This window comes from Heptranchias perlo, chromosome 22, assembly GCF_035084215.1.
Source record: "Heptranchias perlo isolate sHepPer1 chromosome 22, sHepPer1.hap1, whole genome shotgun sequence".
NCBI lineage: Eukaryota > Metazoa > Chordata > Chondrichthyes > Hexanchiformes > Hexanchidae > Heptranchias > Heptranchias perlo.
In genome coordinates, this window is record NC_090346.1 from 47,836,588 (window position 1) to 47,860,189 (window position 23,602).

General features: G+C 39.7%; 1 protein-coding gene across 3 annotated transcripts in view; it reads left to right on the forward strand.

Moving 5' to 3' along the window:
* Positions 1-23,602, forward strand: part of usp42 (ubiquitin specific peptidase 42) — a 49,834-nt gene that overhangs the window by 156 nt on the left and 26,076 nt on the right. For 2 of the 3 annotated variants that reach the window (XR_010966868.1, XM_068003507.1), the window contains exons 2-8: positions 8,335-8,599; positions 12,269-12,478; positions 14,801-14,911; positions 19,159-19,261; positions 20,046-20,113; positions 20,340-20,410; positions 22,272-22,354. Coding sequence is in view for 2 of the 3 variants with exons in the window: in XM_068003507.1 (XP_067859608.1) it covers positions 8,344-8,599; positions 12,269-12,478; positions 14,801-14,911; positions 19,159-19,261; positions 20,046-20,113; positions 20,340-20,410; positions 22,272-22,354 (902 nt within the window). In the remaining variant the exon portion in view is untranslated. Of the gene's footprint in view, positions 1-6,517; positions 6,766-8,334; positions 8,600-12,268; positions 12,479-14,800; positions 14,912-19,158; positions 19,262-20,045; positions 20,114-20,339; positions 20,411-22,271; positions 22,355-23,602 lie in introns of those variants that run through there. The other variant, XM_068003508.1, reaches the window with a different exon arrangement.

The window sequence follows — 23,602 nt, forward strand, 5'->3', positions numbered from 1 at the left end:
CCACCCCCTCAAAACCCCCACACCTTCCTCCTCCCTCCCTCCCTCCTCAGTCGAGGCCGCGGCTCCCGCTCGGGCCTCCACCTCTCGTGTAACTTACGGCGGCGGGGAGGAGGAGGGGGCCCGGCTCACACTCTCACAGCGCCCTCCCCTCACATCCGCGCCGGTGATTCTTCTCCTCCTCCTCCATGGTTACTGCTGCTTTATTCCCCCCCCTCTCTCTTTCTCTCTCGTTTTCATCCTCGTGTTCGGTTTAATTTGCGGCTCCCCGGGGCCTAAGGCCACGTTACCTTCCGCCCTGTGGTAATTTATATATAAACAACCGAAGGTGTTTTTTTTTTGTGCCGCTGCCGCGGGGTGTAGGCCCCGAGCCGGCTCCCCCTCACTGAGGGGGGCGCGCGCGCGCGCGCACGTGTGTCTGTGTATGCGCGCGCGCGCGCGTGTCACTAGCCGAGAGGAGACGCCGCTTTGTTTCCCCTTTTTCCAGGGGGGGTGTTTTATTTTTTGCAACCGAAGGAACTCCGAACCCGGGTTTCACCCCCCCCCCCCTAAGAGGAGGCTTTCTGCATTGTGAGGGCTGAAGGAGCCTTGAGGGCGGGGTAGCAAGTTGCGAGGCGGAGCTCTTGTTTGTTGCCGGGGTTTGTCTCTTTTTTTTTTCTGAATGAATTGTTTCACAAGTCACTTTACAACTACACGTTTTACTGGCCAGTAGTAGCCAAAAAGAAAAGTCGAGATTTGCATCTGACAAGAAGCTCGGATTTTTCTTGCATGGGGGAAAAAAACGAGAGTGGTTTTCGTTTTTCACCTTGGTGCAGAAACTCTTTTTGTTTGCTATTTAGGCTTTATTTGTTTTTAAAAAGCAGCTTAAGTTGTAAAAATGCAATATTCATAGTCTTGAGTTAAAATGAGCAATTATTTTCTTATGCAAATACATTTTAGTAGAAAATGCGACAGCTTTTCCAGTTGCAGCTGTAGCAGAGTGTAATCTCTTCTCCTCCCATGATTTTTATCTAGAAAGTACCTACATTTTTTTGAGGTGTCTTTCACTAAAATCCAGAAACTATGTGGAATAGAGATCAGAAGATTTTATCCCATTAATGGGAAGAGAATGTCTACTCTCAGTTCAAAATTGCTTAATTCAAATTATCTGAAACAATTTGTCTTTAATACTACATTTCCACTTTGTTGCTATTTACATTGCTTAATTTAAATAACGATAATTAAGATTTCTTAGTGCAACAAACTTAGCACTCCTATCAGATTGTATGTGGTTCAACAAAAATCTACAGTTTTGCAGCGTTATTGCCATATACCCATTGTCTGAATACAAATTTTATTTACGTTACCTATTCACAATGGTGAAATACCCGGCATAAAAATGCCGCTAAATTGGCAAATTATATGGCATCTGTAAAAGTGACCATGAAGCTGTCGGATTGTCGTTAAAAACCCAGCTGGTTCACTAATGTCTTTTAGGGAAGGAAACCTCTCGTCCTTACCCAGTCTGGGCCTATATGTGACTCCAGTCACACACCAACGTGGTTGACTCTTGGCTGCTATCTGTAGTGATCCAGCAAGCCACTCAGTTGTATTACACCACTACAAAGATTTAGGGCAACTAGGGATGGGCAATAAATGCTGGCCTTGTCGGTGACGCCCGCACCCTGAGTGATTTTTTTTTAAAAATGGCATGTTTATGCTGGTTTTGCATATTTCCTTATACAATCAACTAAGGACCCTGTTGTGGTTAGAAAATAAAACAAGGTCATTTACCACCCAACTTCAGGCAAAAGCAAGGAATTCACCAGTTTGGAAGTAATGTTACTGTGCATTTCTGTTTTCATTTCTGCGTGGTTTCTGTGTTGCCTCTTTCCTGCCACACTGCCTGTTTCAAAAGGATGTTTTTATCTTTTTTAAACTTTGATTTCCTCTGGTTACAGTTAATGTAAGTTTTTCACAGTTGATAAGAACCTATCCATCAGCTTTTAAGACTTTTGCAGTACTGGAATCAAAACAGTAAACTGGTTCCAGCAGTGGTACCTGATGGGTTGGTCAGTTAGTTTCTCAGCTTGCTAAAGGTGGAAAGTAACTGTCCTCTCACTAATACATGGAATTTTCCAGCTCTGATTTAGTTTTGTAACCATGTGCAGGAATAAGACAGTCATAAGAATGATATACACTTTATAATCCATCCCAATCATTCTGAAGTCAGTAATATAAAATTGCTTGTAAATATCAAGCATGCATGGTCGTTCCTCACTTGTGCATGTGCTGCAGATTGGAAACTCACAAGGTTATACTTTTGATCTTACCTTTCAAGTGACTTGTTTGAGCTATTGAGGTAAAGGATTTTACTATTTGCGTTCCAAAATATTATTTAAAAAGTGAATAAGCAACCTCGAGTTTGCTCTGGATGTGCTGTTGGGTTTAACAAAACCTTTTCAAATTTGGCTGTTTAAAGTTGAAGTATCATTGTTTAGACATGGCCATTGAGGTTTAGAGCAGTGTTGGCCAATACATTAGCCACTACCCACATGTGAATAATTGGGAATCCAGATGTGAGTAATTGCATTTGAGTAGTAAATAAAAAATGAGTAATAGATACTGTTGTTGGGCATGTGATCTCAGTAATCATTCGAACTGCGTGTGCATTTGTACTTTAACCTTTTTGTGCGTTTGCTGGTAAAATGAACAGCAGAGTGTGTGAGTGTTTTTTGATTATTGAGTGCTTTAATTCCTTGGTTACTGAATGGTGGGATGTTAAGTAAATATACACGTGAAATAAATGTACCTATATTGTTTGTGTGTGTGTGTAAGGTGTTTTCTACTAATAGTACATGCGGCTAAAATGATGTCACCGTTGCTAATTTCAAGTTGGTTTAGATGACAGATTTTAATGACATCACAAGTCAGTTTCATCGTGTTAGGATCGTAGGTTTTGAACAAACATAGCATTGCCGTGAGATTAAATATTTTAAATTGCTTCCAAGTCGAGGTTGTTGCTTAGATAGCAGTGGAATATCTATTCAGTTGTAAGAGCAGTTTATGTGCAGTGTGAAAGTTCTACTGAATACTGTTGGTGTTGATATGCTAGGTGAATTTTGCACACACAATGAAAGTTTGAACCTTTTAATTAAAAATTACGTTTATATAGCGCTTATTTCAATATCTCAAAAGAATTTCACGCAACCGCAGTGATTGTTACAATTGTACACACATTTGGAACTACGCTGCCGTTTAATTTACCCATCCATCCCTTGTGATGGCTGTGGACTATAGTCAGAAGACCCAAGAAATGATGTGGATTGTGGGGGTGGGGGAGCATGATTATAATTTAAGCTAGTATCCTTTGACAAATTTCATGTATGTCCTGTTAAGTATGATTATGCTCATAATGACTGTGGTTTTTAACAAATTTCAATATTTGCATAATTTGATTAGATCTGAAGTTTTATTTAACATATTTCAATGACGTGACCATCAGTCTAAAGTACAGTAGTGATGTAACATCATAGTGATCATCATAGGGCGTAAACATGTTTTCGACCTCTGCAATTGTCTGTTTGATGCTCGGGCTATCCAATGAATTAGGAAACAATTAGGGTGTGTCAGTTTTAAGAATATTCGCAGTCAACATCGGTGTTCGTTCTGTTCTCCGGTTCAACAGTTATCAAAGTTTATAGCAAAGTGTGAAAACAGAAAAACACACTGTGTCTCGGATGGGGCATAGATTTGACTCTGTTGATCTGGAGCCTCCATGTATTACTGTTGATCATTGAACCATATATTTATCAACGTTTCCTTGATCTGTCGATAAAAATGATTGGATTTTATTTCTTACCACCTTATATGGTGTTCACTTCACTATACTTTTCCCAATTTCAGCCACAACTACCCCATGACCGTGGCAAACTTTCCGATGATAGATCACTAGTCTTAATTATGATTAGCATTCTATTCTGTTGTGACTAGTTTTAGCAACTTGGTGCTTCAAGGCACGTTGCAGTGGAATTGTGGCATGTCTGCATTTGTGATTCCTCACACAGTGCAAGTTCCTGATGTCAGAGAGGTGCTGACATGTTTCAGCAGTGTGTTAATTGGTGTGCACTGTTGGTTACAGTAATTGCTCAGTTCACCCACTGAACTCAGCATTTCTTGCTTAAGAATTCACAGAAGTTACCACCAAATGTTGGAGTTAATTATAATTTACTTTTTTTGAAATCACTGGTCCCAGTTGTATTTACCTTGGATTTTAAATTTGCATTTAGCGGTGAATATTTTGTTGCATCAAGGTGAGGGGATATCAGTGTTAAGAAGCATTTCTAATTTAAGTAGCTAGTGTCGGCATCAAGCACTCCCAGGTCAGGTATATCGCAGCCCGTTGCATAGTAAAGCTCCCTCTGCCGTACTCCAACAATGAGCCTGGATTGCCATCATCAGAGGAAGACTTCAGTTGTACTGTTGTGTGCAACATTTGGTCTTTCAAATTGTCAATTTCCTGACAACCAGTTTCAGATTACAGGGAGTTTTGTAGTGCAGGCTCAGTCACCCATTAGGTGGGCTGAGATTCAAGCACATTATCACCTGCAGAGAAAATTTTCTTGCTGATAGTCTTGGGCTGGATTTAAAGCCCAGTCCCATGGGTATTGTGCCATCCAGTCACCTTTTGGTTATACTTACAAGGTCATCGGAATTCAGTTATATGTAGTCTTTTCCATAAATTCAGATACAGTATTACTTGCTTAAAACAGGAATTATAGTGGCCATGTCATTATGGACTTTGAGGTAAAATTAATTTTGTTTTAGAGGTGAGTTAAAGAAATTGTAAGCAATTTTCTGATATCAACATTGCAACATGGACAAGGCTTAACTCTTGTTGAGAGTTGCTGGTTGAGCTCTACGTGGCAGACATGGCCTGGGGCTGCTTGTCTGTCAGGGAAACAAAAAATTACACACTTCCATCTTTTTGAAATAACTTCTGTGTCTTTAACCCACAGTAAATATTCAGTTCTATCCAGGGTTTCCTATGCTGAAAAATTATAAATTTAAAAAAAATTACTACCTGTAGAATCAAAAGACCATTTAACCCTGAAGAAAACCCTGCGCGTCAGTAAATGGCACTATTTTGATGCACGTTTTGTTGAACAGGAAAAATAACTAGCCTCCAACTGTCTTAAAGTAGACACTAATCTTTCACCCCCTCCCCTAACAACACTTTTTCGTTCCCTAAACAGTTTTCTCCCCACTTCTCTTATCATAAGGCCATTGATTTCAGTGTGGTGTTTGGCGAGTGTGGCAGGCCATTAGCTAAGCCAATCCTCTCCTCGCTTGACCTCCACACACACACTCTTAGCTGTGGTTTCTTGGTAGTGCTCAGGGATACAAGGCCCTGCTATTGCCCCCCTTCCTAACCCAGAGCTCTTTGGTCAGTTGGGGGACTGAACTGAGATCAGCTGATTCAGCACAGGCTGGGTATTGATCCCAAGACCTCCTTGGTTTGTATGGCTCAGCTGCCGCTGAATGTTTGCCTTTATAGGTAATTCATTGTGTGAAGAGCTTTGAGACTTCCAACATGATGAAGTGCTCTAAAAATACAAATAAGCTAGGCAAGAGGCTTTACATCTGTGGTGCTAGATCACAGGCAGAGGTAAGGAAGTGACTCCATTCACAGCAGACCCATTACCTGCCCCTTTAATGCTCACATTGATGTAACATGAAGATACCTGTAGTATATATGTAATTAACTACAGATTGAAAAAATATTCTGATAAACTCAAAATACTTGACACCCGCCCCCCCCCCCCCCCCCCCTTTACTTCGTGTGCCCCATAATTGCTGCCAGCCTTGTCCTTCCTCTTTTTGCGCTTTTCCACTGTTCCCTACTGCGGGATGCATATGTGCCTACGTGATGGTTCAGATGAGAATGACAATTCATGGAAGATTGCCACTCTTAACCAGTGTCCCTCAACTATGTGACATAACATGGAACTACATCAGCGCACTATAGCTTTGAGCCAATCTTAAATATTCTATACCAAGGCTTTGGATCCCTACCCTTTTAAGAGAGCATTATATTCCCTTCACATCTTTTGGTGCTGCCTTATGAAGTGACTGTTAGACATTCATTGCCATTTTCTCTACTGGCAGCAGCTGAAATATGTGCGGTTGCAAAATTTTCGAACCATGTCTATTTTTGTATTAGCTTGATTGAATTTTGATTTTTAAAAATGTATTTTATTTAGTATACATTGATGACTTTTACCTATAGATATGTGTGTCAAGTTCAGTTTTTTTTTTATAAGATCTGTATTAGCTTTAGGAAGATCCTCCTAGCAACTCCGATGCATACTAGCTGATGTCACTCTGCTGTGGCCTCCAGTTCTGTGCTAACTTCCAGGGTAGGTCCAAAGAGAACTGAATCTGCAAACTGGAGGGGCCCATCAAAAATAAATAACACGTGATGAGAAATGGTGTTTCCACAAAGCACCTGCAAGTGAGCCCAGTTATCCCCCTTTCCAATTGTGCTTGTTGACAAGTTTCACATGTAGGCAGCATGGCTGCTCTGAACTGATACCTCAGTCCTCCTTTCCCACACGTGAACAGGGTAAGACCATGGACATTAAGAACCTCCCTGTTGGAAAGATCTGTCAATGTTGAGGGGCCAGCGTCATCAGCCAAGTTGATTCGCTGTTGATATTCCAGAAGCTTCGTAGCCCTCCCACTCTCAAGACAAGCTTTCATCCAATACTTCACCAGGAGTCCAGTAAGGTATATGGATTACTGCATATGTACTTCGGATGCACTTTTTGTGCAGGGAAGGAGGTTCTCATTAGGTTTTGACTCTTGTTAACTTTCGTAGATAGAAAATCAGCCCATCATGGCGTTCCTAAAACTGGTGCATTTCAGTTTCAATTCTTGCCCCTATTCCGTGCCTGTGATTTTTTTTTTCCAAATTGGCTAAATGTATATTATAAGCAGTGGCCAATGGGGAAAAGCATCGCTGGTCCCACAACATGGGCCAGAAAATTCTTTGTAATCTCCTTTTGTCTACCCGACAGTATTTTTCATACAAAAATGGTGTCTGTGCTTGACCACAACAGGGGTTGCAGATACAAAAAACTAATAGTTACCCCTTTTTTAAAAAAAAGGGTTTCTGTCATTCTGTGAATGATTCCCACCTACAACCCAACATCCACAGAAGTCACAATCTGTTCATTGTATTAAGTTGTTTTATGTTTCATGGGAAAAGTGAAAGGTTTCTTGCATTCTTGTCCTCATTTGAAAGTTTCCCCTTGAGTCTTTTTCCTCACCATAAGGGATAGGCTGCCTTGGGTGTTGCATTTCCTGGCTCAGAAGAACTAGTGAGTCTTTGTAAGACTGTGGTGTACAGTAAATTTTGATGAAATCGACTAGGTTTAGAAAGAGTGCACCTCTTCCCCCCCCCCCCCCCCCTACCCCCATACCAACTAGGAACGTCCCAGAATCAAATCTCAAATTGTTCCAAGTTAGGTGATCTCAGCTGGGGCAGCCGTACGGGCACTGCAATTGGCCTCCGAGCCTTTGGGACGGGAAGGAAAAATCCAGAATTCCCACTCCTGATTGCTATATAGCACCTCATGCCTAGAAATATGCATGTGTGGACATTAGATGAGAGCAGGATTGGGTTCCCCCCCACAAATGGTTGAATGCCATATTGGCATTAGTATCCCTCATGAAGAATGATCACTTGGGCGAAGTACCAGAGGACAGCCATTGCTGGTGGAACTGTACTCCAAGCAAGAAGTCAGTGCTGTTATGGGAGGGGAGCAAAACATAGTATTGAGCATATTATGAAAGCCATTCAATATTGCAATGGTGTGGTGTTCAATAAATACCTTAAAACGCATGCAGTGTTGAAGGCAGCTATGAAAATGTATTTTAGGAGTAATTCTTGACTATTCCTCATGCTCGAGGCATCACATTGTGTGAGGAAATCGAAAGTATGAACATAAAACGGAGACATTTATGTCGTTCAGACCATTGAAACCTTTGGAAGTCTGTAAAGAATGAGTTAAAGCCTGAACTCATTATTTGTACCTCTGCAGTGAGATGCATGGGAAAGGAAAGTTGTGTGATGAGATGATGCTGTGCTCTCATGGGCAAAGAGCATGAAGTCAAACTTTCCCTTTGGAATTTGTTGGTTTAAGGGAATGTTTATAGTATGCAGAGGAGAACTTATTTCAAAGAATGCCAAATCCATTAGAGGTGTTGGGATATTTATAGAGCAAACCAGTTAAGTTTTAGTAGTTAATGGCTTTCCAGAATATAACTATCTTTGTTTTAACCATATTCTTGCAGAAATGAATAATGACCATAGTTGACAAAGTGACAGAGGCCTCAAACACTGCAGCTTGCAAGAACCAGACCTGCAGCTCCGTGGCACCTTTCTCTGGAATTGTCAAAGAGAAGAACATGGAGTCAGGGACAGTAAGTTGGGGTGCGACATCTCCTATTACAGAGGTACCGAAGAACAAAATCTTAGGACCTATGCCTGGAGCTGCTTTGTACACCAATGCAGTGTCTCTACAAGAGAAACCGAAGCAACCAGTGCAAAAAGATCAAAGTAAGTTCAACATGCAGTTTCTTTGAAGGAGTTAACCCTGTATTTGCTTGGCGTCTGTTCCACATGTCCTGCTCTGGTCTTGCTTGAGGCTGGTTAATTTCATCCTCATGTCCTCCAGTTCTGTATTCTCAGTTAAGATTGAGATTCTTTTCCTACTGTCCTTCACCCCAATCTTTCTGTGATGAAAATCACTTACGTTTAATTTAGAGCCCAAGTTCCCAGAATTACCGTTTTTGTCTGTTGATGTGCTTTCTCCAGTGCTTTCAATGTCCCTTTGTAGTTAAGGTGCCCAAAATTGCGCGCACTGCTCCAAATGGACTCTCTGATTTTAATCCGGCGGCCTCGATGCATCCTAGCATCGGTGGCAATTCGTGATGTACGTAGCCTGTTCCACAAGGCAGTGTCCAGCCCTGACTCCGATATTATGCTGCTCCTCTCCTTGCTCAGGGTCTGATGTTGCAACGCTGACTTATCCTAATGAATTATTTTAATGGGCAGAATCCATGACAAACAAGAGAGTCAAAACAAGAGAGAGCAAGTTGAGAGTGGGAATTATTGTTGAGTTACCAAAGAAATATTGCAATTCAGGTTGACATTTTACTTAACTTTTTAATTGTAAATGAAGGCTTTCTGCGCTGAATTTGTTGGAGTTTTCTCAGCTCGTTTCTATACTCACACTGAGGAAATTTGTTCCAGCTGAGGCTCCAGCTCGATCAAAAAACCCGTACCATGATGAAGTTTACTGAACAAATTCTCCACTTGGGAAATGTATTGAACAAATGCTGGGTCAAACTTATATGTACTAAAGTGCTAAAAGTCTTATGGGATGGCAGCCGCAGGTTACACTGGTCTGGGAATGGAGGGGTCAACAACAGGACAACTAGTGCACTACGTGTATTTTTCTAGCTATTCGCACCCTTCATCCTAGCTCGTGTTGCCAGCTTGATTGAAAATTTCCAGTTAACATTCAGTAATCTCACCAAAATCTTTTTTCACCTTTGTTAATTGATGTCCCTTTATTGTGTACAGGTACTTCATGTATCCTTTTACAAACATGCATCATCAAAGTGGCTTGGTAATTGTACTCCCACGCACAGTTGACCTGACCCTCTTCTCCCTCACTCTCCTCCTCAAATACGTTTATCCGTATTAAAACACACCCTTGCAGCATCGGCTTAATGATTCCAGATTTATTGGAATGCTATGAATCTCCCTTTTACTCGTAAGCAAATTTTATGATGAGAAATTATTTTCTTCATGTTTATGAATATCATGAACAGAGGACCTGGAACCAGACTCTTATTAGTCACTCTTCCCATTTATAACTTGCATAACGTTTTTGCATTTATCCTCATTTCCCATTACCATGCCAGGTTTCAATCCAGCTTGTTAATTTGCCATTAACTTTGAGCATTAACTTATACAAATTGACACTTCTGAAAATCCAAGTAACTTATATATGCTGTTTAATGCTCATCCACTAATTTAACTACGTCCTCTTATGGGTTCCTGTATATTTGTAAGTTGCCTGGTAATCAAAACTTGCATGTACACAAATAATTTATATTTGAACTGCCACCTTAAACCCAGCCTCTCATTGTTCTGCTGACAACCTGTTGACAGCCAGTTTCAACTGATTTCTATCGTAAGTACTACAGCATTGACACTTACATTTGAAAAGTATTTTAACAACTTTTACTCTGACAGAAACACAGAAAGTGGTTTTAACATATCTTTGAACCGGAACCCTGTGTTACTACATTTTGAGAGTGGAGGGGAAATAAAAATTCAGAAATTGGAAAGGTTTGTACCGTTTCCATTGGAAACTCAATAGGAATCTCTCCAATTGCTCTCAAATACATTTCCTATCCTCAACCTGTACGACAGAATCAGTTGTATCTACAGCATGCCTCTGCAGCCAAGCTCTGGCTGTAGTTGATCTTCTTGGTAAGCCACAGCTGATCATGGTGAGCAATTAGACCGGACCCGTTAATCTGTCCATTTTGGCCATCTCCTTAGATATTCAACTTAGAAAGAAAGAACTTGCATATTACATAGAATTTACAGCACAGAAACAGGGCATTCGGCCCAACTGGCCTATGCCGATCTTTAACATATTCACAAGATGTCTTAAGGCACTTCACAGCCAATTACTTCTGAAATGTAGTCACTGTATGTAGACAGATGCAGCTGTCAATTGCACACTGTGAGGCCCCACAAACAGCAAATGAGATGAGTGACCAGTCAGTCCGTGGTGTGTGGTTGAGGGACAAAGGTTGACTAAGACATCTGAAATCCCTGTTCTTCAAATTGTGCCATGGGATCAGATCATTTGCATCCATCTGAACAGGCGCAGGGACTTGGCTTAACATTGCACCTGAAAGTCGACACCTCCAACAGTGCAGCACTCCCTCAGTACTGCACTGAGGTGTCAGACTAGATTGTGATCAAGTTGTGTAGCGGTGCTTTAACCTTCTGTCCCCAATGCAAGAACGCTACCAACTAAGCTAAGATGACACTTGATTAGATTCTTCTGTAATTGTAAAAAAAAATTCTGCCAACTGCAATCTACCTCTCTATTGTCCTCTTAAATCTTCCAATTATCCTAAACTGGCTTTTCCATGATTCCCAATTCTCTTTTTTTGTTTCCTTTTATATTAAATCTTTGCTACATTTTTGTTTCATTCTGTCTTAATAGTTCTGATTATCCATATATTAATTTTGACTATTCTGCCAGCATCGTCTCCATATCTTGCTATGTTCTTTTTCTTGGTGGATATATTTGCTTTGCATGTCCCTTCAAATAGTCAAAATATTTTTCTTCTGATTTATTGCTAAATTTTGCTTCATAATTAATCTTCCTGTTCCAAAAGAGCTAGTTCTCTTTTGTCACATTGTTCAATTGCATGGCTGCACTTGCTCAACATTTTCGCTTAAATGAATGGGGATTCAACATTATATGCTGGATCTGTTAAATCAATGTATTTCACAGTAAATCAATTACAATTTAAAAAGAAACATGAATGCCTCCAGATGCAAGTATTTTCCATTCAAAAAAAGTCACAGAAATGGAACAAATCCACAGCAGCAGGGTGTGTCTGTTCGGAAGTGGGTGCTTGGGTATGTTCGGTGAGAGTAGAGGTACCTAGCCTATACTGGTGGTGTTCTCGAGACGCACGACCTGCTGTAACTGACAGATCAGGTGCAATTTTGGGTTCCTTCCATCATGGGGAAGTACTTAACGTTTCATGAGCACCCCCGCCCTTCTAGTCTGTCACAACCTGTTAGAGCACCACGTAGGCTGTGTACAATCTTCTAATGCAAAGTCATTTTTGCGCTAAAATTTTTTGAATTATCCAATAATTAAGCAATGTAAACAACAGCAAAGTGGGAACTTGATGCTTAAAAAAGAAATGATCAAATTTGATTTAAGTGTCTTTGAATTAAAAGGAAACTGCCAACAAAATTAAAGCAACTGACATTTTTAGCATTGTTTTTAGTTGTGCAAAGTACATTTTTAGTTGCCATGCAATTAAATATTGTATACAGTAAAGCTAATGCAGAACCCTGCTGTTTTAGTGTAAGTAATTTGGCCTGACAGGTTTTTTTTAATGTTATGGTTTTTAAAATAGTCATTTTCTTCCATTCATTTTACTTTTTAAATTTCAGATGTACTGGGCAGTGGCGATGGGATAGCACCTCCACAGAAAGTACTGTTTCCCGCAGAGAAAATCTCATTGAAATGGCAACAGATGCACAAAATAGGAGCTGGCCTCCAGAACCTGGGCAACACCTGCTTCCTAAATTCCGCACTGCAGTGTTTGACCTATACGCCGCCTCTTGCAAACTACATGCTTTCCCGAGAACATTCTAGAACATGTATGTACAAATACAGCCTTTATATACTGAATTTGTTGGCTTCCTGGTTTCTTTTGTCTCCCCATGTCATGTACTGTACTCACCCCTGAGGGTGGGTGAGGGGTGAGTTACCAGTCCCTAGGGTTGCTGTTGAAAGATGTGTGGGAATGACGTGACTCAACCTCTGAATCTTCAATTTTCACCACCTCGTTCCTTTCTCTCTTCTCTTCCCCCCACTCCCTCCCCCCTCCAACGCCCCCCCCCCCCCCCCCCCAATTCTGCCTCATGGGCGGGGCGAACCTGCCTGCTAGCATGACTGACTTCAGGACATCATTGTCTGGGAATCATGCATGTAAATCGCTGACTAGGTTAGGGAGGTAGAGTTATGGCACCACTGTATCAGTATGTTATGCAACACCTAACTCCCAACACCCACAAGCATTTTAAACATGAACTTAAAACAATTTGCCATCAGCACCACAGATGGTTTACACTGTCGGCACATGCCCTCTTGTTCAGAATAACCTGAATCAAATTCCTGGAGTGCTGGAAGAGTTATTTTTGGTCTTTGAAGACTCATTATCGTGAGCCTCCCGCAGGCTAGCATTGGATGTATCTTAACATGTAGAAAGTATCACGTTCTTTCTACATCTACAATTATATTGAGGTTGGGTGTACTTCACACTGAAATCTCTCGCTCTCTCCAACGCTAATGTTTCTCTTTAATGTATATTGTGTTACAACTTTTTAAAAAAATATTTAATACAATTACAAGCTTTTGAACAACTTCCTGCATAGGTTTATTGCTGAGCATTACAGTTTATAATTTTTTGTGATATATTTGAAAATCAGTGGCAGCAGATGTTTTTAATATACATGTTAAAAGTCTTGCTGTATCACACAACAACTTGCATTTGTATGGTGCCTTTAACATAAAGTCGCTTTACAGATAGCGTGTGTGGAAAAGAAACATATATTTGTATGGAAACGAGAGATTAGGAGTGACTAAAAGTTTGGTCGAAGAGACGGGTTTTGATCAGGCATTTTAAAGGGAAAAGGAAAGGTGGTGGGGTTTACGGTGGGAATTGCAGTTGTGGGGGGTGGGCGTGCTCAAGAGTTCAGCGTCAAAGGAATTGATGGAGAGTTTGATGTAGATATAGAGCCAGAGGAGATGGCAGCACTGGGGTGGGGTTGGGATCAAGGGATTTAAAAACAAGGGTAAGGATTTTAAACTTGATCCATTGGAGGATGAGGAACCAATATCGGCCAGCAAGGACCAGGGTTATGGGTGAGCTTTAGCTAGTGTGGGACAAGATACATGCAGCAGAGTTTTGGACAAGTTAGAGTTTATGGAAGGTAGAGGAAGGAATGTCAGAGTCGAGTCTAGAGATGACAGAGATGTGTATGGACTTCAGTGGCAAGGTGGGCAATGTTGCAGAGGTGGAAGTAAGTGATTTTTGTGATTGAGAAGATGTGGACTCAAGCTCAGCTCAGCGTTGAACAGGATGTCAAGGTTGCAAACAGCCTGGTTTAGCCCGAGTGCGTGGCTGGTTAGATGGATGGAATCAGTGACAAGGGAGTGGATTTTGTGATGAGGACCAAAGATGATGGCTTCAGACTTCAGTGTTAAGCCAGAGGCAGTTGAGATTCATACAGGGCTGGATGTTGGGCAAGCAGCTCTACATTACAGAGACGCTCGAGACAGATGGTGGTGATGTAGAGTTGAGTGTCATTGGTGTAAATGTGGAAGTTGACCCACATGTTTGCGGATTGTGATACTGTGGGGCAGCACGTAGACCAGCGAGGGGGGAGAATGTGGAACTCAGAAGATGACTGTGTAGAGGTGGGAAAATGCTGGAGATACTCTGATTGTTTAGACGGTTAGGAGTGGAAGCATGCAAGATCAGTTCTACAGAGCTGAACAAGGAGAGGTGTTGGAGGAGCATGGCATGGTCAACCTTATCAAACCTGGTGGAGAGGATGAAGATGGATAAAGTACCACAGTCACGGAGGATGTCAGGGATTTTGGTTTTGCCATTTTGGTGTTGTGAAAAGGGCAGCGGTTGGACAGGAGGGATTCAGACGGAGTTATGGGAGAGATGGACACAGACGTGAAAGAAAACAACATATTTAAGCACCTTAGAGAGCAAGGGAAAATTGGGGAAGGGGTGGTAATTGATGAAAACGGAAGGGTCACATCACACTTCTTGCAAAACTTCTCTGGAACTTTTTTGATAACTTCCCTGTTGCTGTAAAACAGCATATTGTCTGATTCACGGGAGGTCTACTTTTATTTCTCGCTTTGAATGAAGAGGCAATAATTGTCATTGTTTTTCCTTGTAGGTAATGAACAAGGATTCTGTATGATGTGTATGATGCAGAATCATATTACCCAGGTCTTTTCCAGTTCTGGAAATGTCATCAAGCCCATGTCCGTCATTAATGACCTCAGACGTAAGAATTGTTTTTTTCCTTGAATAACTAACCTCAATAAACTGTCAAAATAACAATACAGTGCAACCTCCATTATCTGCCTTAGTGAAGCGTCCTGCAATGGATGTTGAACATTGAAAGCTAATAGTGTCCCCAAATTTTGATCATACATGTATGATACATGAATACTTTTGGCACAGGAATGAAGACAAGACCAATACACGTAACAAAAACAAAGTTTAATCTTTCTTGTGATGTAAAATTAACTTATGTCAGGCGGCGATTGGTATTAGCCAGCTGTGCAATAAGGTGACGTTTTGCAAAAAAATTCTGGCAGATAATTGAAACGTGGATAATAGAAGTTCCACTGTACATCTAGAATTTGAAAATCTGTTCGTTTCTTGCCTTTCATGACTTGAAACCACTGACCAGGCCGTTGGTTTGTAATTTTCATGGAAAAAATTTATGGAATTGCGTAATGCAATTTCCCCCAAAATCCTTTATAAAACTCCCGCTATCCCATGTAACAAAAGTGGAATTTGACTTTACAGCCCCTCAAAATCAGTAGACCTGCTGATGAGGGAAGGATGATTAAAAAATGCTGTACTGGATACAAGCTAAGTTTAAGGGCTAATATAAGGAGGTTTTGATGTACAGTTTTGTTTTTTTGATTTTAAAAAAGGGCGTTTCGTTGAATTACATCTCAATAACGCGAGAACTCATGAGGACTCTCACAGAACTCGTGACTTCCTATCTATTAACTCAGGGGTTCCTTTTGAAAATGGGCATGCTTGGTGTGCTGGACTGTGCTTCTGTAGACCTTTATACATGAACACTAACTTATCACCTCAGTAACTTAACATTTTATCTGATTTTCACCAAACTTGATCAGTGATTTTTCTCTTCAGACTCGTGGTACCTTTTGATAAATCAGTAGGTGAACTGGATACAGCACCTAAGCACTGACTCGTGACCTCAGTAAGTTAGACTTTATTAGATTTTTACCAAACTTATAAGGAACTTCCTCTACACTTGATGCGTTCATTAAAAATGGGAGAAACTTTGCATTTGTGATTACTGATTTGATGCCCTGATCAATGCACAAATTTGCAAAATGCCAAAAAAAACAAAATACATAGTGCAAAATGACAGACAAACACAAAACAAAGTGCTAAAACACATTTTTTGCGAGTGCTGAATTGTTGAAAATCAGGCCCTTTTTAGTTTTAAGATAACCTTTTAATGACTATGTACTTTATTCTCTTGATACTTTGCTTTTAAAATTTTCTGCCCTCCTGACTCTTCCTATGTATAAAATGTAATCTGTGCTACAGAAAGATTGGAACTTTCTGAATCACTAGTATTTTCTAGTGGCGAGAAAGAGTAGAGTTGGTGTTAGTTTATCCGAGCAGTCCCCTTTAAAGCATTTCAGGGTCGAAATAAATCATTCATCTGACTTGCTTAATGAAGAGATACACTCATTAGCATTAAAGTAGAGCTGCTTGCGTTACTGTGGGTTGTTTATGTATTTGGGATCGTTTGGACGAATACAACAAAATTAACCTGTGCAGACCATGATTGCCAGGACTCTGATTGGCATCTTTCCTTATTGGTATGGCTGAAGTTGGTAACTAAGGGATTGAACCTACTGTCACTATTCTGTGATGCAATATATTGTGTTGGTGCTTTCGGTGTGTTCTTGTAAGTTCTCTTTTCAGAAATGTATGCTATAATGAATACTGTGTAGACCATACAAAATGAGAGTGCCTGGTATATTTTGAATCTGACTAGAAATAGATAGAGGGACTGCAAGCACCCAAAAAGAAGTTTAATTGAAATTAAAAATGTATCCATATTCTCTTGATAGGTATAAAATTGCACCTCATTTGCTGATTGGTGCAATGATAGCTATCCCATTTTATGGCAATTCATAGAAAGTTAGGCAATCTGTTGAAACAAAATGCATGTTCTCTTTTTGTTTTTAAAAAGTACATTAGTCTTTATGTACTTTAACATTAGTAAATTCAGTCAAGCATAGCTTCAGTTTGCATACCATGGTGGCTATATTAGATTTGGTCTCTGGATCTTCCCCATACATACCACTGTAATGAAGTGAAAATCTGTTGTTTTCAATCATAAGACATTTTTATATATTAGGGGAATTCTGGTAGCTGGCCAGCTGGCATGCACTTCAATTTGTTTACTGCTGGCTGGAAACAGACCCTCTATGTGGGCATCTGAAATACATTATTTGTCTTGCATGTTAGTGTTATTTTAAAAGACGGAGTCACCTCTGTCCAAGTGGACCACTTAATGAATGTTAAGCCATATTCATGTTGTTACAGTTAGTGCAGTTGTCCTGATGTTTAGGCATTTTACATTGGTTATTAATTGTGTGTGATGCCAGTGGTCTGCAAATTGCTGGTTGACACAGATTTGTAAAAGGGCTTGTAGGGGTGTGAAGCAACACAAGGATGTTTTGCAAATTGGTGAATTGCAGTGAGCTACAGGAAAAGAAGAGAGAAGATTAACACTTCATCCACTAAATGGAAATGTTGAATGATCCGACCAAACAATTCTGTAATAGCACTTTACAATAACTTAAATAGATCAGCTTACCTTTGGCCAATCCAGTTTGACAGAAAGCTCTTTGATCATTGGAATTTACACAGAGAAGTGTTTTACATTGGTATCAAAAAGATAAAATGTTATGTAAACTGCCAGTTTCATAGCTATTTCCTCAGTTTATATAGGGTGTTTTGAAATTGCTAAATCATATCTTGTAACTGCAGAAGGTCTCATGCCTCCAGTTTATGATACCAATGAGGTTTAATAGGATATGTATCTGAACACCCTATTGAAAATTGTTGCTGAGATTTGGTTGCTACTGGAGAAAAAACATATTATCTAAGGGATAAATTGGCAAAAACACTTATTTGGTTTTATACAGAAGGTTTACTTCAAGAATTTTACCTCACGGCTGGCTGATGCTGCATTTAGCGCTGCAGTGATATCCAGTTGCTGTCTTCATTAATTGTCATTGTGCAGTGAAGTTTGTGAAATGTTTGTACTTCCATGGGTTTGTATTAACTCAATTCAGGTATTAAGCTCTTATCAACCAGAGCAGTCATTGTGACATTAGTTGCATTCAGTGTAAAATATAATATTAAATAATAGATTTTTATTGCATTGTGACTCTGCACACCTATGATACTTTTTACAGTCCATAAGTAATTGACCCATGTGATATACAGTAGGTTGTACTCAAGTCAGAAATGCATCCTCTATTTGAATATTAGCTATGACTGGTTATGGTTTTTTTTAATGTATGCATTGGACTTTCCACTCTTGTTTTCTATTAATTGGCTTTCTTATTGTGGAAACTTACTTTTGCTGTTTTTGTTTTAATGCTGAAATGTAGAAAATTGAAAGTTGTCTGAAACCTTAATACCCACCGTGATTCGAGTATTGATTTTGATTCAATACTCTGAGGCAATCTATACAATTTTGTGCATGTGATATTTCTTTTCTCCTTGAGGAATATGTTCATTTGCGAGCTTGGATGACAAGTGGCAGACTTCGCAGTCAGTCCCAATCCTGAAATATCTCAACCTCCATTTCTCAGCACTTTCAGTAAGTGCCATTGGATGTCAATGAGGAGTGGAATCTCTGGCTGATTTCCATTCCCCTGACCTGATGCACTGGGTTGAAGTGTCCCCACTAACTCAGCACGGGAAATGAAACCTACAACCTAGATGGTAGTTGCATTCTGCCATTACCAACCGAGCCATTGGAGACAGGCTATTTATTTTCTAGTGGGGAATAGCTCCATGAACTGGTAACACGCTGCCCCCCCCCCCCCCCCCCCACCCTCCACAGTATTTCAGATTTATGATCAACGTGCCCACATTGTCAGACTATTGGACACGGCAGGCATCACACCTAAGCTTGATCCTCTCCTCAGTCACATTTCAGCGGGGTCATTGCATAGCTATCATAACTGGAAATCCTGGCTGATTTCTTTTCCCCACTTCCCTTTCTAGTCCAGAGCACTGAGGACAAATACGCCCATGGCTGCCCTGTCTAAGATCAACAATTCACAGGCCATAGTTTGTCCTCCTCGTATATGTTCCCTCCCAAACTTGTCGGAGAAACATTTTCAGTGACAACAAACTCTCGAGCTCGTTTGTACTAAAAAAAAAAATTTTTCAAAATAATCTAGACTTGTGTACTAGTCAATTCCATTATTTAAATTTTCATTCTTTTAGGAATAGCAAAACATTTTCGATTTGGAAACCAGGAAGATGCACATGAATTCCTGCGTTACACTGTTGATGCTCTCCAGAAAGCTTGCCTAAATGGAAGCAACAAGTGAGTACAAGTCTAAATGAAAATTGCAAGTGATTTAGAAGGGCTTTTTTTTAATACTTTCAATGAGTATTAATGTCTGTGTAAAGATTGAATACAATGCTGCATAATGTCTGCACAGTAAAATGTACCAAATGGCCATAGTTTCATAATGCTAAATTAAAAATACAATCAAGGAGCAAAGAAATTGGAGATCACCTCCACAATAAATAATTTTACTTAATGGAGAAATATAGAAGTTTCATTTATAGATTTGTGTAGATTAAAATAACACTTGGCAGAGTTTTATTTCATTAAAACATCAATTCTTTTACCACCAGGTAAGACCTTTGAATCAGGTTTCCTTCACTGCAGGTCATTTTGTGACCTTGTATTCCCAGCCAAAAGCATTGTTTCCTGGGGACCCATGTTAACATACAGCCTGTTCTGTAGTTCTGTTTCCTATGGGGTCAGTTTGGAATGCACGGGGCTCTCCCTGTTGCTGATGTCGCCAGAGTAGGAGTTCAAAGCACAAGAGAATAACGAAAGCTGGATGTTCCCAGTCACTTTCTTCCACTCTTGCTTTCCCTCCCTTGACCCCTTGGAAGTGTGATGCCTCTGTTTGATGTCGCCACATGATGGCCCAGTGAAGATTGGGAGCTCATAATTTGAGAAATCATGAGTATGAGTACCAATATGCTGTGCCACCAAACTGCCTTGAACTAAAGTGGTGTTTAATTTTAAATTGAACTGAAGATTGATTTTAGCGTGAAAAATATACTGAATGTTCTTTCCGATACTTCTGTAGATTGGATAGACAAACTCAGGCCACGACAATGATATATCAAATTTTTGGAGGGTACTTAAGGTCGAGAGGTATGTTGCATTTGTTTAAAGATGAGAGTGGTTTTATATGTATGTAATGATTTTAGGGAAATGGCTGCATACTTAACTGAAAAACTCTGCTTTTTGCTTGCTGCAACAAAATAACCAATCATCGAACATTTAAATATTTACTGTATTGAACGTTTTATAGCAGTTCCATATGGATTTATATATTGTCTTGCAGAGCATTTTTCTAACAATATTTTTCCTATTTTAGTAAAATGTTTAAACTGCAAAGGAGTTTCTGACACATATGACCCATGCTTGGATATTGCCCTGGAAATAAAGGTACTGGAATTCATTATTCTTTGCTAGCTGCTATGATTTTCTTTTTTAAGATGCGATTTTCTCTCTCTGTTTGTACAGCATTTCCCATGAGCGGGTCTTGTTCTTCACAATCCAGAAGTGCTCTTCCTTCAAGCTCTTGCCTTGCAGAGGCGACAATGCCCAGAATGAACAGTGGCTCTAATCGTTGTAAACTATGCACTAGACTTTATGGAGGCATAAAGCCTGTGTCTTCAGACTGTTGAGTAGACATAGACATAGAAAATAGGAGCAGGAGTAGGCCATTCAGCCCTTCGAGCCTGCTCTGCCATTCAATATGACCATGGCTGATCCTCTATCTCAATACCATATTCTCTCTCCCCATACTCCTTAATGCCTTTTTAAAGGCTAATATTCCATTAATCTTTTAAGATTTTTTTTAAGCATATGAATACTTCATGTCTTTGGATCTAATTCATTTGTCTGCTATTTTAATGGAGGCATTAATGTATTTATTTGCACAAGTTAATGCCTCTAAGAATTACAAATGAGTAGACAGATCACAACATTTGCAGGCTAAAATTATGATATTTACAAATTGAAGCACACATGGAAACATGAATATTATATCTATCTTAATATTAAGGCGCGGCCAATATATCTCTCACAGCAATATTCTTGTAATTGCAATGTAGCGAGTCCAGTAAAGCATCAAATTGCTATCACAGCTTTTCTCCAGCAAAATTAGTCTTGTATCTCACAAAAATCAAATCTCCAGCAGCACGGACTTAGCTGCAGAAACTCCTCTGCAATGACTGTCTTCTCAGCAGTTCCGATTCCTGAACAGCCAACAGTTCAGTCCAGATGTCAGAATAGCATTTTGAAGAAAGAATATTTATTTGTCAAAAAAGCATATGGGATCCTTGGCTTTATAAATAGAGACATAGAATACTTTAGAAGCAAGGAAGTTATTAGGCCTCAGGTGTGGAGTATTCTGTCCAATTCTGGGAACCACATTTTAGGAAGGATGAGAGTGCAGTAGAGATTTACCAGAATGATACCTGAGATGAAGAGGAAAAATTTGCAGGACTATGGGGAAAGAACAGTGGAGTGGGACTAATTGGATAGCTCTTTCAAAGAGCTGGCACTGGGATGATGGGCTGAATGGCCTCCTTTGTGCTGTATGCTTCTATTTTGGCATGCAACAATGGCACAATAATTCTAAAATACTATATCATATTATAGATAAGTAGCAAGGAATTTAGACACATTGGCCAGAATCAAATGTCAGACAACACACACTGTAAACACAGTGGCCAGTAAATCTTTGCAAATTTCCATAAGATGTCGCAAGTCGTCTTTTGCTTTTATCACAATTTGTGACACAAGTTGCACTAACTTAGCGGATGACATCTGTTATGAAAAGTCTGGAAACTAAAAGTTTGTACAGGAATTACAATATAATGGTGTAAATCTAATATGAGTTGGGTGGGGCGAAGGTACATGCTTTGTTTCGCATTGAAAACCCCGTAAATATTAGCTTATGACCAAAGGATGTGTTTTTGTTTTGCTGGTTAGATTCCAGAGCCAAGTTCTGATCGTGTTTACACTGCTTTCATTATTATAACTGTTTGGATTACGGACCAGTTTGGTTACTGGTGATTTATGTGCTGTAATTCAACTTTATTTTGCACATGAATTTTTATGGAATTCAGTTTTAAGTTTAAAGCTTGAAAGACCAGCTATAAAATCCAAAATGCTTAATTATGTACGTGTTTTATTTAGAAATATTCTAAAATATGTTTAGTTTTTTTTTGAAAGCATTCCCGATGGAAAACTTTACCTGTCTTACAATTATCTGTGAAAAATATGAATTCATTTTTAGACTGCACCAAACATCACAAAAGCACTTGAGCAGTTTGTAAAGCCTGAGCAGCTGGATGGTGAAAATGCCTACAAATGCACCAAGTGAGTAAACGTTCTCATAACAAAAATAAAGATTTGTTGGTAAGTTGTTAAATAGCTCTTCTTGTGTAACATAGTAATTTCTTCATGTCCATGGCAGCGCCCTTCCATATATACTGAATCAGTGTCCACGATGCCATTGTACTATTTGACCTATTGGTAACAGACCTCACTATTTTAGTATTGCCATGTTCATTATTTTGCATCCTTATTTATAGGTTGGTATCCCAAATTTTTCTTCAGAATACATATGTTTAAAAGTTCTCTCTCAAGTACAGAATTAAAATTACTAGTGAAATAACATTTAACTAAACTAGGAGGTAGAAAATGTGCAGTCGCATAATGGATTTCTCTAAGAGAAATATAAAAACATTTGCTGCAGAGGTTTCAATTTATATATAAGCATGTTGATGCATATAATACAAGAATGTATACCCATTGTGAAACTCATCACTAGTTTCGTGATTGCTAGCTACCCTTTCACCATGAGACAACTCACTGATGCACTAACTGCGTCATTCACAGTTTCATGGTGCAGCAGAAATGACTAGGCCCACCAATTTCTAAGACTCTACTTACAGTGCATGTATGTATATCTATATGTGTATCTTGTAAAGTAATGAGAAGTCATAATGGTGTGGTGTAGGCTGGATATAAATTTCCATGTAATGTCACGAATACTTGTAATAGTTCTTCGAACATCTGGTAGCACCGTCAGGAGTATAAAATGCAGTGGACATAAAAATGTTTGTCAATCGCCCACCCAAATAAGAAGTATATTTGTCCACCAACCTCAACAGCACATTTTAAAAACCAGAACCAAAACAAAATAGATGTATTAACAGAGTGGTAGGGTATAGTTTGGTTTGATGTGCCTTTGGGAAGAGTAGAATTGAAACTTCAAATGGAGTAAGAGAATATGGTCTGTTTTCTCAGCCCCCTTTCCCCCCCCCCCCCCCCCCCAGAACATTATAGACGAGCATCAGCAGCGAAATGGAAGTATGTTTGATAAGTGCTATTATGTTATAAAGGGAGAGAAAAGTAGATTAAACAGGAGTGGAAGGGAAGTATTTTTCCTGCTTTTACTACATGCAGTACTTATCGTCCCAAGCCAGTAGGAGGGAGTGTTCCCTGCCCCAGGTTTCTGCCAATGCTGCTGTATAACTAGAGATCTGTAGGTGTGTGAAAATAACTCAATTCTTCCATTCCATCTTGTGGGGAGAGGCATGGTTTCTGCTCAACGCCTCCTAC